The 16,502-nt window shown below is 46.5% G+C and overlaps 1 protein-coding gene across 8 annotated transcripts in view; it reads right to left on the reverse strand.

Annotated features, from left to right (window-relative positions):
* The window catches only part of LOC126428074 (fasciclin-1), a 603,451-nt gene that overhangs the window by 142,037 nt on the left and 444,912 nt on the right, over positions 1-16,502 (reverse strand). For all 8 annotated transcript variants that reach the window (XM_050089964.1, XM_050089961.1, XM_050089963.1 and 5 more), the window contains exon 2: positions 3,168-3,309. In XM_050089964.1, the coding sequence (XP_049945921.1) occupies positions 3,168-3,309 (142 nt within the window). The remainder of the gene's footprint in view (positions 1-3,167; positions 3,310-16,502) is intronic.

Genomic DNA, 16,502 nt, shown 5'->3' on the forward strand with positions numbered 1-16,502 from the left:
TCGTCACTGGGCGCCAAGTCAAGACTATAGGGTGAAAGAAGAGGTTCATAACTTTCTGAACAGCATGGCAGTGAGCTGGTATTACATGGGCATATGAAAACTGCCACAGCGTCTACAAAAAATGCAACAGATATGATGATTACGTCGAAAAATAGCTAAATGTTCAAGCTGTAAACCATTGCAGTAATAAACATGTCTATGTACTTATAAGAAATAGGAGACCTTACTTTTGGGATTATCCTCGTACTTACAGCGTCCACAAGGACTTTGCAAATAACTTGCCGCAATAGGGCTGTAATTGAAGCGTCAGCTTAATTTTCATCCAGCTCCAGCCGCTCAAAAGGCTCGCAGTGCGTGTAAAATCGGTCCATCGGGTGAGAGAAAGAAACCACATGCGGAGAACACTGCCTACCCCAGAACACACTCCACATTCCAGCTATCGGCGCCATGATGTGTAACGCTTAGTCTGCTATGCGGTGAGCGAGAACCTTGCACGAATGTAAACCAAGTGTTTTTCTACAGCAACGTTAATGCAATCATGTAATCGTAAAATTGCGTCGCTCGTAGCGTGAGGAAATTGCCAAGACTATTACTGCTTCCCCCTGAACGTGTAAGACATCAACTGTAAAATAATGAAAGTATCTAATTTTATACACAAAGTTGTCGTGTGGTCCTTTCAATCCCCTCCTGAAAATTCATACACGATCTCAAATTTTCCTTTTGCCTCTCCTTTTCTAGCTTTAAAAAAATATATTAATAAACACAATATACTGAGCATTATTTCGTAACATTTGCAGCGTAAATAACGTAAATCTCAAAATGAAAGAAATACATATTGTAGACGGTCTAGATGCCACGACCGTCGGATTACCTTTCTGTGCTCTTTCCGCAGCCTGCACAATACTTTGCTAATATTAACGGCTGATGCCTCTCGCGCCAGATACGCTGGTTTTCTTTTTCCAAACGCCTGGCCATCTGGAGCTGAAACTTGTATTACTTTGATCTCCGGCCAGGCCCTGCACGTACCACACATTTGGACGGTGAGGGGTAGGCGGGGTCAACTGTTAGCGCCAGACCGTCGCTGACCAGAGAAAATACAAGTCGTGTCGTACAGAGTAACAGAGAGAAGACGCGCGCGAGTCTAGGGTTTTTCTGTAGGGGGGGGGGGGGAGGTGCTGTGAGTTGCGTTCGAGAGGGTAACGTCAGGCGTGGCCCAGGGAAGTGTGTTGGGGTCCTTGATAGAAATGTGAGACCTTTTGCAGATGATGCAGTTACCTACGATAAAGTACTGTGTGAAGAAAGCTGGGCAAATAATCGAGGTGATGGAAAGATTGGCAAAGTGCTCTAAATGTTCGGAGCTACCGCAAAATGCGAAAAAAGTGCAGAGTATCCTATTACTACTACATCGACGTGTCACACTTGGAGCGGGCCAATTCATACCAACAGTTACACCTAAGATATCACATGGAACGACCGGGTGGCAACCTCCGTCCACTGGTACAGTACTGAGCACGTACTGCCAGGAAGCCGGTTACTGGTGACTCGTGCGACAAGAGCACCCGCCAATTCAGACTTGGGCGCCTGGCAGAGGGTTCTTCGAACCACCCTTACACTATTTCTCCGCCTTTCCACACTCTATCGGCGCGTGGGAAACATGAACACTTAAATCTTTCTGTACGAGCTCTGATTTATTTCATTACGATCATTATTTCTTCCTACGTAGGTTGGTAATAATAAAATATTTTCGAATTCAGAGGAGAAAGCTGATGATCGAAATTTCGTGAAAACATCGGACTAACGAATAGCGCCTCTGTTTTAACGACGGTTTACCAGATCCGTGGCACTCTCTCCTCTATATCCCGAGAGCACAAAATGAGCTGCCCTTCTTTCCAAGTCCTCCGTCAGTCCTGTCCGGTAAGCAATACTCCAGAAGAGGGGGCCAAGCAGTCCCTTTAACACTACTGTTGTATGTTCTGCCAACAAATCGCAGTCTTTGGTTCGATTTCCCCACAACATTATCTATGCGATCGTTCCAATTGCAGATGTCCGCAACTCTAATTCCCCAGTCGAACTGACAGCCTTTAAATTTGTGTGATTTGTCGTATAACCGAAACTTGACGGACTTCTTTTCGTACTCATGTGAATGAGACAACTGCCAGATTTCGTATCATATAGATATCGCTATCTACGTCATTTTGGAATTGGTTTTCATCTTCTGATGACTTCACTACACGGTAAAAGACAGCAACATCTGCAAACGATGTAACAGGGCTGCTCACATTGTCTCTTAAATTCTTTACGTAGATCAGGAACAGGAGAGGGCCTGTAACATTTCCTTGGGGAAACGCAGGGCAGCACTTCTGTCTTACTGTAGAATTTTCCGCCGGTTACTGCATGCTGTGACCTTTCTGACGGGAAATGACGAATCCCGTCGCACAACTACAGCGGTAGTGCATAGGCGGGCACTTAATCCTAGAATATAGTGGACGTATAGAAAGAAGAGCAGCACGGGTGGCCACAGGTTTGTTTCGCCCACGCAAAGGCGTCAGGCGAATACTGAAAAGCGTGGACCGGTTGACGTTTGGAACAGACCCCGACTGCCACGCCGAAGCCTACGTAAGTGGGAAATGTGGTAACACACAGCAGGCCGCTACGTATGAGTCCCGTAGGGATGGCGAATGCGAGGTCGGGCCAGCGACAACGCTGACGCGTCGGAGCACTCGTTCTGCTAGCGCTAACGGAACAGGGAGAAGTCAATACGTGGGACGTCGACGCCATACTCCGGCGGAGGGACCTTCTGGTAACACTGACTGATCCCCCGTTCCGCGACTAGCTCGGGGGAAGAATGAACTGTTTACCGACGTCGAGGGCTGCGTCACGTCGCTAGGCACTGCGGTATATAAAATGTAGCGGGGATCGTGATGAGAAGCAAAATTCTGCCACTCCGAACCTCAACATCCTACTGCACGGGATGCTTCGACCACAAAAATGCCAGCAGATGAAGAGGGCTGCCGCCTCTAGGGAAGAAGTGATGTGGCATGGGGTGAGGCTCATGTTGTTGAGGATCGTACTGTGGTACACTCAAAACGTGTCACGATGTACTCATTCACGCAGTGGAGGCTGAGGATGTGGCAGAGGGGTACGCACGGAGCTGCGGCCGTACTCACTCATGTGGTAGAGGATGATGTTCTCGTCGCCGTCGCGCGCCTTGTAGTTCTGGAAGGCGAGGTTGGTGGGCGCGAAGACGGTGACCTGGCGCAGCTGCAGCGTGCTATTGGCCACCTCGTTGTGCTCCAGCCACGAGTAGAACTGCCGGCACACACACGCAGAACTAAGATCTGGCATACAATTTACACTGTATTGTGTTTTACGATTGCAAAACTTGTAAAGTTAAGTTATAAAAACATTTAACAATCACTATGAAGGTGTTAAGCAGAACAGTAAAAATGGGTCAGTAGGAAGTTCGTGTACTCACTGTTAAATTCCCCCACTGTTGGCAAAAAGACATGTATTATGCTCTGGAAACTGTTGTATGCATCTGAGCACATATATTTCACTCCTCTCTGTATTAATGTTGAACGTCTGAAATCTCTCACTTCACTGTTCTAGTACTGGCGTTATTTTTGAAAAATCACAAATATTGCTAACAACAAAGGACATGCTTGTCAAAATAGCCACGTGTTTGACGAGGTCTCTATTGAATACATTAACATTCTGAAAATGGTTGTTACTGTAAGTTACGGTTCTCCAAGGAGTGACTCTCTTCACGATCACAAAGCACTTAGCAAGCTCCTAGCCACCTGTGGATATTATTAAGACTTCACATGATCGCTAAGCTACTTCTGTTACACTATAATAAAAGTTACCTGAGGATGACGGTGACTGGTGGTGGAAACTGAGGGGGCGTCCCAACCTCACTGCTCGTATGTAAGCTACAAAGCGCACAGGGTTTACCAGGAGGAATGGCCAGTTGCCGGAGGTACGACAGGAAAGATCATTCGAAGCAAAAAAATGCCCAGTAAACGTCGGCTCTGAAAGGCATACCTTAACAGCTATGAACACTCGGTTGTCTCCGCTATTGTGGAACACACTTCTTCCACTGAGAAAGTGCTCATAGGCCGTAAGGTACGCATTTTAGAACCCACGTTTCCTGGACAAGTTTTCCTTGTTTTCGTGCACGTAACCTCCTCCCTAAATATGGAAATCAAAGAGCTTCCATTAGAAGACATGTCTCTCACAGTAGCGAAGACGAAGAAGTGCTCACAGCTCTTAAGGTATGCGCTGGAGAGTCCACATTCACCGGACTTTTTCCTCATGGGACATGCCGTAAATTGCGCGAAGGAAACGAGGTCCAACTGCGTCGCTGACAGACCTAGAAGGGCTTACGCGCTAGCGGCATCGCCAGACAAAGTCCGACAATCCGGTCCTTCCCTCTAACGCTACAAGGGACACGCTTCTCTTAAACATAACCATTAGTTCACGCGCGCCATAGCAATACTTCCGCTCGCTGTTTGGGGGCCATGTCACGGATTGCGCAGCCCCTCCCGCCGGAGGTTCGAGTCCTCCCTCGGGCATGGGTGTGTGCGTGTATTGTTCTTAGCATGTTAGTTTACGATGGCGCCAGCAGTTTGGTCCCTTAGGAACTCTCACACATTTTAATACTTTAGGTTGTGATGTCGCACAGAGGCTGCAGGCGGCAGGGCTGTTCTGTTTCCGCTTCGGCCACGAGGACGACCTGTGTTGCATTCGACTAACGTCTTCTACTTTTTTTATGAAAAAGTCTAGTTTCAGTCACACCTTATTCGACACATCGATCATATTTATCAGTTCGAACAGATTTACGAGTTTTCACTTTTAAACTTGTAGGAGAACTGGATATAAAATGCAGAGAATATTTTTCCTTTAAAATAAAAAGAATCCATTATGGGTTCGCGATTATTTACGCTTTTGGTCCACAACCAGTAAACTCACGACTAAAAAAAAAAAAAAAAAAAAAAATTGAATTCCAGTTTATAGAACACCTTCAAACGTATGATTATTTTACAAACGACTTTATCTGTTAAATGTTTGACGTTAAGCATGCAAGAGAAGAAAAGGTTCGAAATTATTTTTATAAAGTTTGCTGGAAGTCGTTACCTGCTTTCATTATGGATGAGTACAGAGCGGGTAATCTGCACTCCGTTTTAAGCGAAAGCTGGATTTTCCCGCACCTCCTGATCTGCGTGCCGTGTCCGTGTGCAGTTAGTCAGATGTTGGCAAGTGGTCTTGTTCTCAGTCACTGGATAAATATGGCCTGGGCAATTTCCGTGCTAGGACTCAAGACTATCAGTTTCTAACAGTTATATTTGTCTCACTCTGTCAAACTTCTGACGTAAGATTATAGAACTTAGTGACTAAGTTTTGACAGCATTTTAAATTCGACCAATAAGTATGCAAAATATTGAAAGTAAACTTTTTGTTGCTCCTGAAAGCCAACCTACAACTGGAACCGTAGACGATGGAAGTATGAGGTCCGTTTAGCGGTACAGACTGGCATGGAGAACGGAAGTGACGACCTTCGCAATCTATTCCTGTAAACGGAATAAAAACCCTCACGGAATTAGTGTCATATCACAGCAAAGATTTCTGAAGGACGGAATATGTTGTTACGAATGCGTGGATTTTGTGCCACGTTACAGCGCGAGGTCACATTTACTGTCGCATATAGAGACTGAATAATGTGTTCTGAAATCCGTCTCCAGAGTGGCTCACATTCTTGTTACCAAATACAAAACACGGTATTGCTTAGCACAATTTCTGTTGCGCGTGGGTGTATGCGATTTCTCAGTCTTTGTAAGAATGACACTGATTTCACGATTCAAACAACGGAGACTTTGTCGGAAAAAGAGTTAAGTTTTCTGCGAAGTAAGTCTTCGAGCGCAAATAAGAAAAAAAAACCATTTCGATATTTTACAAGTTAATCGTCTCAGCACATTGATTAATTTGTTTACTATGGAATAGCGACTTAAATTTGGGATACAAATGAGAAAACAGCAGTGTAAATTTATGAAATTCCTGCAGAATCATTTAATTTTCACTCATGCAGGCAACCCCCCAACCCCCAATACACCTAAGTTGGTAGGTGGATACTCCTCACGCCATCTGACGGTGTGTGGTGGAGGGTACTTGAGGCACAAATACCATTTTGCCCCTTACCTGCTCCATTGGAGAACGGGACGAGGGTACAACGACTGACGGCTAACTTCCGCATCCACCCTAATTTTCAGTCCTCGCTCATTTCGCCAGAGGTTTCGGCGCGGAAGCAGGGTGTTGCAAGCCTCTCACTGGAACGTAGACTCTCCGAATTTGATCAGCAGAGCCGTGCGTGGCGCCCCGCCGACTAAACAAACGATCCCGTGACGAAACGCGCCGCTCCTATTTGGATATTCTTTACCTGTTATACTTTAATCGGTGAACTGCATTTTCCTAAGGTGACTCACGGACTAGCACTTGCCTTTGCTCCTACCTCTTTTATGGGTGATTGCACTTCCACTTCGCTTTGGAGAAGTATTCCTGTGTATTTTACGATAGTTACTGTCTACAGTGACTTGCCGCCCATGGTGTACTGTAATCGAACACTAGCCAATGTCTTGGCCTATTTATGACCAACTCGTTAGTTTTATTCACGTCCAGCGTCAACTGTCGGTCCCTGCAGCGAGTCTGCTCTGACAGGAGCTGTCACAACACAGCTGGGCGGCGCGGGGTTGTCCCCGGTCTGCCTGGAGAGCTCCCTGTACCGCAGTGACACACACATTCTTTTCCCTATGTTCTCGCCGATTTGGCGGCCGACAGGCGGCAGCACTGCGCGCTTCCGCCCGCAGGCACTGGCAGCCAGAGTCCCGGGATCGATACCAGGCTGCGGCGGTGACCTACTAACGGCGCCGGGCCGAAACCCACACACAGCCTGCCGTGTACTCTGTGCTGAGCTGTACTGTACTGTATACAGAAGAGGACTGCACTCGCGCACCACAGTTCCGAACGGCGCAGGAGACTGTAGCAAATACAGTGACCACACACGTCTGCAATGGCCCGAAGAATGTTATAGTTACACAACCCGGTACGTTACACTGGTCGGAACACGTTCGACAAAAGCGAAACTGACGTTGGGCGTGTTCCGAGGAAGCACATTAGGACCTCTATGTACTGTCTTCAAAGCGATTACAAAGTCGGGTCAAATTTACAAAGAACTTGGAAGATAGCGCCCGCCATGTTTTGTATGTGCTTCATTTTTTTGTCAGGCAGCGTACGTTGAGAATACTAAACGGTTTATGAGTTGGGTTTTGCAACGTTGTTCGACGACGAAAACTATCAATGTTGGGTGACCCTCAGAAGATGCACAAGGGTGCGCGCAACATTTTCAAGTAGTGTAATTAATCGACACTCTGCTTACATGTAAGATGGAATAGCTGACAGTATGTAGTTACGAGATTAATACGATGTGCACAGCTACCAAGCTTGAGAAGCAGCCGCCAGTAATCACACGTGAAATATAGAGACGGGTCCTGGTTTAGACCTTTCACCTGGCACTTTCCGGCACAAAGAAGGTTTTCCTGAAATAAAAACAACTGCAAATTTTACAAAAAAAAGCAGGTTAAGTGGAAGGTCATCAAACTGATATCTCGAAAATTCCAATTCTACTGTTTTTTCCGTATTGACTCAGAACGGCAGGAAATAGTTCAGCTTTGCAACCGATGATAACAATTTATTTTTCCTAGATCCAACATTTATAACATTTTTTAAGAAGAAATCAGCTATACGAAGTTTTTCTTTGATGTGACTATATTAGTTGACGAAGAGACTTGTTATATCTTCATAAAGTTTTGCAACAACAGATTTTTCAAATCTGGTATGACGAATATAGCTTCTAGTGCCTACACAAATGACAATATCTTCTTTCTGATATTTATTTTTTCACAATTTCAATTCCAGCACGCAACCAGAAGTAAGTACTTCAGAGGGTTTCATAGATCTATCCCTAAATAAGGTATTTACGACGCTGTGAAGTTTATGAATCACTGGCTCTTCTTTGTGAAGGAATACACTTGCTATGGTAAGTATACTATACTCAAGTGAGAGTTGTTTATTTTGTTTAAAGCGTTCCTATTGAAAAGTTTTACCAGACTTTTCCACTGCTCAGTTATTCTTTTTATAGACTGGAGCAAAAAAGTCATCTTGTTCAATCTTACTTCAGTATTTTATGGGATTCAGTGCCTTTTTTTGGAAAAGTAGTAAAGTTACACTACAAATTCTTAAGCATGATGATATTTTAGGATTTTCGCACCTGTTTGTGCAGCTAAATGAAGAAAGTGGCAAGAAAAAGTTGGTAATCGTATGCGTGGTTGAACTTTCTTCGATAAAAGCAGCAGTCTTCTCTTAATGAACTGTTTCGTTTCCCATCATTTACTCCTCTTTTATTTAAATTTACACATGTAAGTTACACCATGTACGGAAACATTTGTGTTTATTCATTATTAGAAAATGTACACCTGTGTTATGGTTAAACGTGATTGGTTATTTGCTTTATTTAATGCACTGTAAGTAAAATAACGTGAGCCACGTCTGAATATCATTATAACCGTTCGTGCCACAGCTAAGCTATAATTATTTTTTTGTAAGCAATGCCACCCAGCTTCGCCAAAAGACTACGCCCTAATATTCATGTTTAGATGTATGAACAATTGTAATATGGTGTTGCTTATTTTGTTGTTTCACATATGTAATCATTTTACAGTTTATCACACGTGTTTGTACATATATTTTAAGTGACTGTAAATGAAGGATGCGTTCATTAACTAATGTAAATGTTAGTCATAAGTATATGCCGAATTATTATTATTATTATTATTATTTTAGACAGGCAACGACATCTGTCTTGCTTTTAAGTATTGCACATATGTCTTTAACAGCGCAATTAGTTGTTTGAACAACTGTAATATGACACTGCAATATTTAATTTTAATTTTTGTGGAAGTTGTCATTCATATATGTAAATGTTAGACGGGTTGCTACCTTAGCGCCTTCTCGTAGTACCAGAAATGAGTTTGCACTTGTCTGTTGCTGACTGCATATGACGTAACCATATGTTTAGTGTATGCGGAGTAGTTAAACACGAAGGCTTTTAAATGTGCTAAGACTTCTCCACAGATATTTTAGTTCTCTAGTAGATTCCATTGATCATTTGTTTTTTCGCCGCTACTGCTCAATCATACATTGAAGAAGCAATGACGGAAATAAAAGAGAGAGAGAGAGTTAAGAGTGGGGTTAAAATTCAACATGGTGGTGCATCAGTGATAAGATTTGCTTATGACATTGCTATCCTCAGTAAAAGTGAAGAAGAATTATACGATCTGGTGAACGGATCGAACAGTTTAATGGGTACAGAAAGGGCCAGAGCAAATCGAAGAAAGACGAAAGTAATGAGAAGTAATAGAAATGACATCTATATTGATGATCGCGAAGGAGACGAAATTAGGAAGTAAAATAACTCATGACGGACGGAGAAAAGAGGACATAAGAAGCAGACCAGCACTGGCAAAAACGGTATTCCTGGGCAAGACACGTCTGTTAGTATCAAACATTAGGCCTAATTTAGATAAGAAATTTCTGAGAATGTAGGTCTGCAGCGCAGCATTGCGCGGTATGGTAGTGAAACATGGACTGTGGTAAAAAGCGGAACACAAGAGACTCGAAGAATGTAAAATGTCATGCTACAGACGAATGTTGAACATTCGGTGGACTGATAAGGTACGGAGTGACGAGTTTCCCCGCAGAATGGGCAAGGAAAGCAGTGTGTGGAAAACATTGCCAAGAAGAAGGGACTAGATGGTAGGTCGTATATTAAGATATCAGGGAATAACTTGCATGGTACTAGAGGGAGCTGTAAACAAAAACAGGGATTGTAATACATTCAGAAAATAAATGAGGACGTAGGTAGCAAGTTAAGAGGTTGCCACAGGAGAGCAATTCGTGGCGGGCCGCATCAAACCAATCAGAAGACCGGAAAAAAAAGAGGCATACTTTGTTATTTCCAATTCAATCAAGATTCTCGCTTATATTGCGTCCAATATTTTTATTTTCTCTCTCTGGGTCGCAACAACTTCTTCATGATGAGACCCCAACCGATATCATACCTAAACGGGTTTCCACGCTACACCAATTTATAACTTTACGCAAAACTAAATTTGTTACAGTCACTCAGACGCGCCTACACTCGTACGATGACTTCACGAGCGAAACAAAGGCTGTACGAGCACAACATAATTGCACCTGGCAGCGTGTGCGTTTAGGTCGGCTTCTCGTGAGTTTTTATCGTGGTACTTGACGAGGACGCGGCGTCTTTAGATCACTTACAGTGCGACGCGTCTTCCTCGGCCGCCGCTATACAACACGTTTACCACGCGTCGCTGAGTACAGTAGTATCGTGGTGGGGTACAGTACGATACATCCGTTACGGGCTCGACCACTGTTTACGCATTACCAGTATCGCAGTTATTAGAGATTAAAATCTGACGGTATTTTGTCACACAAGGGACCGGAGAAACGTTTTCACGTCAAAATAACTGGGCGACTTTATTCTTTTTTCAAGGTGACGGTCAGAACTAAGGGTAGCCGTCGTACATTTTCGGCACCGTATGAACTCGTTCATTCCTCCGAGTCACGACACGAGCGGCTGCTTCCTTTGCGCCGCAGCGCGCCTGCCGCGCTAAGGAGGGCCGCCCCAGGTATCGATCCGTGGACCTCGGCGCAGGGCGCCACGCCGGGACGTCGCCACTCTGCTCGAGCACGGCGCAGGAAACAGAGGGGCCGTTCTGGACGGCGTTCTCCCACACAGCCGGCAGCTATGCGCCCGTTCATTAGAACAGCAAAAAACGTCGCACTGGACACGACTCGCTGTGCTACGCGCTCCGACATACAGACGATTAGCATTTCAGCATATATATATATATATATATATATATATATATATATATATATATATATACACACTAAGACCAAAACAAGTGACGCACCACGAAGCAGTCATCCGAATGGAACTGAATACGATAGGTGTGACGCACATGTACTGACAAACAAATGATCACGACTTCAAAAAAATTCCATCATCTATTCGAGAAAAAGCGCTTACAAATTGTGCAAGTCAGTGATGCTTTGGTTCACCTCTGGCCCATATGCAAGCAGGTTTTTCGCTTAGCAGCGATTGATAGATTCGTTGATTGTCCTCCTGAAGGACACCGTGCCAGATTCTGTCCAATTGGCTCGAGCTGGTTCTGCAGCCCTGTCCGCAATGCTCCAAACGTGCAACAAACTGTGGCCGAGAGAAAGTTCGTTAAGCACGAAGGCAAGCAGTAGAAAGTCTCGCCGTGTGCAGGCGGCCATTATCTTGTTTGCCTTCCCACGAAGGGCAACAAAACGGAACACGAAACAATGTCGAGATACCGCTCGCTGTAAAGGTGCGGCGGATGACAATCAAATGGGTCCTGCTGTGTAGTGAAATCGCGGTCCAGACCATCACTCCCGGTCATCGGGACGTATCGCGGGCGACAGTCTGGTTGGTATCTTTTCTGGTCAACAGGGTTCAGTTCCAATATGGACGCAGCACTGAAGACTGAAGACTGTTCTGCTGCAAGCCGGAGACGTGGCCCTGGGGACGCGCCGGACACGGCTGAGTGTCGCCTGCCACGAGTGGCCTTCCACCACATAGCAGGACCCGCTCGGTTGTCATCCGCGGCGCCGCTACAGAACAGCGGTACGCTGGCGATATCCTATGCTCTCTTTCGCTCCCCTTCATGCAAGCCATCCTGAACTAACGCTGCACGTAGGTAATACTTCCCAGCCCCCCCCCCCCCCCCTCCCGAGCAGCACGGGATTTTGGGGATCTGACGCGCCAACTGGACAAAATTCGACCCGATATCCCTCAGGAGGAGATCCAACAGCTCTGCACCCAATAACGAGGCCAGAGGTGGACCAACGCATTATTGACTTGCTCAATTTGTCAAGTTCTCTCTCTTGAACAGGTCATCCAGTAAAGAATTCTGGAAACATCCCCTAGGCTGTGGCTAGGCCACGCCTCCGCAATATCCTATCTTCCACGAGTGCTAGTTATGCAAGGTTCGCAGGAAAGCTTCTGTGAAGTTTGAAGGTAGGAGATGAGGTACTTGCAGAATTGAAGCTGTGAGGACGGGGCGTGAGTCGTGCTTGGGTAGCTCTGTCGGTAGAGCACTTGCCCGCGAAAGGCAAAGGTCCCGAGTTCGAGTTTTAATCTGTCAGGAAGTTTCTTATCAGCGCACACTCCGCTGCAGAGTGAAAATCTCATTCAGGTCACCCATTTCTTTCTGAAATTGTAATCTACGTGTGCGGACAAACAAACGATTGCATCTTTCGATTTCCGCCCCATCCCGATAATTCCTCCGTAGTGCATTTTCGTTTGTCTTTTAGAGTGTATAAGGAAAGATTACGCAGCGGGTGTCTGATTCAGAAATGGCATTAGCATGTTGTTTGTTTACTATCCCGTGATGTGGGTGATACGAGCCCAGGTAACCAAGAGGAACAGAATTTTATTACTGACATGGAGACTACACCCCGACGTAAAGTTCTGAGCAGCAACTAGACAGCCTCTGAATGAATGCAGCCGAAAAATGGCCCCTGATCTGATGAGAAACTGGACTAGAGGACAACAGTTCCCGTACGTACAGTTGAGAATGCGGTCTGTCACAGTAAGGGAACACTGCCGCAGGTTGAGTCGATATCTGCTACACTATCGATTTCTCGCTTCCGACTGGCGCGCGGTGCGCTCTGACGGGTGGCACTTAGTTACTGTCGATGTCAAACTCGAACTGGGACTCTCAGACTGACTGGTCAGCAAGCAGGCAGCGTCATACAGCCGCCCGGCGGACGAAGACTGGAAAGTGGCGAGGCGAGGCGAGGCGAGCTAGCGCCGTGGCGGGCAGGACGAGCTGCGGCCGCCTGGACAGCGCGGCAACCCGCGGCGCTCTGCTGCGCGGCTGGCGGCCGCGGCCGCGGGCGTCGTATAGTAAGGAGAAACGCGTCGCAAGTCTGCAGCGGCGGGGCTACGGTTCACTGCTCGCGTCACTGGGGATGCCGCAATCGTCGTGAATAAGTGGAATCGATGACTTCGGGAGGACGGCGCGCGATGCCGCGTGCCTAGCGTCCCAGAAACCAGACACACGCTGTGCAGGATCGTCCAACCACACCACGCGCCTCGTGTGAGCTCGTTGCCAGCGACACGAGTATCCACGCACGCGGAGGCTGCGGCGACGGTCGGCACGGCTTACCGCCACCTGGCAGCGGGGAGGGGGAGGGGGAGGGGCGGAACGACAGCGGTGCTGTCGGCGTGTCGGAGCCCCCAGGAAAGCTCAAGTCTCAAGTCTCCAGACTGCAACTGTCGTTATCACACGGGCTCAACACATGCCGTGATGATGTGGGGGGGGGGGGGGGCGGTGGGTGCCTTTGGCTACTCAGCAAACAGCCACATGTGGTTCATATAGCCAGTAATTTAGACAACAGGCGTTACACTACTGACGAGTTAATGGCGGTTGCTGTGCCTTACTTCCGAGGTGCCTCACTTCCAACACAATAACGCAAATCCACACGTTTCCCGAATTGCCCTGGCCTACCTCGATACAGTGTTGGAGTGTTCCCCTTCCCACCCGCTCTCGCCAGTCACTGCTGCTGGAGAGCCCTGGCACAGAGTTGAAGCGTCAATCAACGACATCTGAGCGTACATCGACTCGATTAGACCTATTGTCTGTTATTGCCACCAGACGTGGCAGCTCTGTAGCCTGTTCAGTCCCCTCCCCGCCATACTGTACACGCACAACAAAGTAACATTTCGCCACTTGCTATCCTTTGCAGTGTTGTAGTTTTAATGAGCAGCTACTATAAGATAGGCTCTGATCTGAACAGACGACGAATCGGCTACCTGGTGTGTCTTAGCAGACACCAGTCCCTCTATCTCTCCCTCTATCTCTCCCTCTATCTCTCCCTCTATCTCTCCCTCTATCTCTCCCTCTATCTCTCCCTCTATCTCTCCCTCTATCTCTCCCTCTATCTCTCCCTCTATCTCTCCCTCTATCTCTCCCTCTATCTCTCCCTCTATCTCTCCCTCTCTCCCTCTCTCCCTCTCTCCCTCTCTCTCTCTCTCTCTATGACACGCCACAAGCTATGCAAGTTCGCATGCATGACTTACACTCTTCCGCTATACGCATACGATTTCTGTTTGTATCACGTTTCCTCCAGCTCAAATAAAAATCGTAGTATTCTGTCACTATAATTTCTGTGAGCAGAAACTGGAATGAGTCAATTCGTACAAATACCTGGTTGTAACCAACCCCACAATATTGCTCAACTGCTTCTAACTGATACCAAATACGACTAATGGGGACACACTGAACGCGCACAAAGAATGGTAGCTCTAACGATCACGGGTTTCTTTGGCCCACAGGAGAAAGTCACTGAAATGATGAGGGGAAAAACAACTGGCAGACGCGTCATGATGAATGACAACTACCCCACGAAAGCCTGTTTACGAGCGCTATTCGGAAAGTAAGGTCCGATCGGGCGCGAAATGGAAACCACAGTGAGAATCCGATAAAGCCTTGCAGAGAGGAGTCGGGCAGTGCCTTTAGAACGCCCGACGATCGCGTCCCGTCGCTCTTTTCAGTACTGACCGCACAGTGAGCACACAAAATACTGTCCGCCGCCAAGTACGAATCCCCGCTGAGAGATATCGCCTGATGTCATGCAGCCCACACAACACAACTGTCATGCAGTTCCTTCTAGGCCGCACTCTGCAGGAGCACTGAAGATGCTCCTGCAGCGTTTTCCAGGGGAAGTGTTTGATCACCCGTAATACAGCCCGTAACTGGATGCCCCTATCTCTGAGCACACGAACCCCTGGCTATGACGAAGACTTTTTGACACAGCAGACAAGCGTAGAGAACTGGCGGAAAGCAAAGGCGGCTGGTTTCTGTGATGAGAGTACTGGGAATGTGGTACAAGTCTGGGACAAATTTGTAAGTCGGAGCGGCGACTTAAGACAAGTAGCTGGAAATAAGACCTTTTTGATTCTCACAGTGGTTTCCATTTCGCGACTGGTCGGACCGTACTTTCGGAATGGTCCTCGTACGAACTTTCAGCAACCGGCTCTGAATCACGAATCTAGGAATATACTGCAGCCTTCCCCACAGGGTGTCCCAGAAAGGATGGTCAGTTTTCAAGGATATGACAGCATCGATCTTCCAAGCAAGAAAACTGCAACAAACGTGGCCTCTAAAGCGCATACTTTAAGAGGGACGAACACTTGTTCATCTTCGACATTGTCAAACACATCTCTTCTTTTGAACAAACGCGCATATCTGTTAAGATGTGTATTTTAGAGCCCGCATTCCATAGACTTTCCTGTTTCGAATCATCGTTCGTGTCATAGGAAGGACATAACTGTGTTCAGGAAGGATACATTAAGAACAGTTTGTGGTGGAGTGCTCACTGCTGCCACAAGTAGTTTACATCGTAGTGAGACACAAGTGTTTACACAGTCACCCTGAGTTATTAAGGGTAGAGGTTATATTTTACTAATTGGTTCCTTTTACCAACCCCCGACTAAGCTGCTGAACAGTTCAAAGAAAACTTGATTATCAACTCAAATAGATACTCCACTCCTAAAATTATAGTTGGTGCTGACTTCAATCTACTCTCAGTATGTTGGTGATAATACGTGTTTAAATTCAGTGGTGGGGTAAACATCCGAAATCGTACTGAATGTTTGCTCTGAAAATTATTTTAAACAATTAGTTCAGGAGCCCAATCCACGGGTGAATGGTTGCGAAAATGTATTTGACCTGTTAGTAACAAACAATCCTGAGCAAATAGGCAGCATCATGAAGGATACAGGGGTTAGTAACCTACGCTCGCTACAATGAGACAGAATATCGTAACATCCTTCACTTGATACCTTTCTGAGACACAGTCTCCACTCCCTGCAATCTGACTATGTATGCGCAGGACACAGAAGGGTTTAAATTCAAAGAAACAGTATCGAGAGGAATATATAGTAACTAAATTAATAAGAGATGGCACACAGAATAGGTCGCAACACTGCTGCAGAAGCAGTGAAGAAAGCATGCCAAATTTGAAAGAACGCGAAACCCCCAAGACTGTCGAAGTTCCGCAAGCACTCCGTCTTCAGGCCACGAGTGGCCCACCGGGACCATCCGAGCGGCGTGTCATCCTCAGCTGAGGCTGTGGATAGGAGGGGCGTGGGGTCAGCACACCGCTCTCCCGGTCGTTATGATGGTATTCTTGACCGAAGCCGCTACTATTCGGTCGAGTAGCTCCTCAATTGGCATCACTAGGCTGAGTGCACCCCGAAAAATGGCAACAGTGCATAGCGGTCTCCCATCCAAGTGCCGGCCACGCCCAACAGCGCTTAACTTCGGTGATCTCAC

The sequence above is a fragment of the Schistocerca serialis genome, chromosome 12, assembly GCF_023864345.2.
Source record: "Schistocerca serialis cubense isolate TAMUIC-IGC-003099 chromosome 12, iqSchSeri2.2, whole genome shotgun sequence".
NCBI classification, from domain to species: domain Eukaryota; kingdom Metazoa; phylum Arthropoda; class Insecta; order Orthoptera; family Acrididae; genus Schistocerca; species Schistocerca serialis.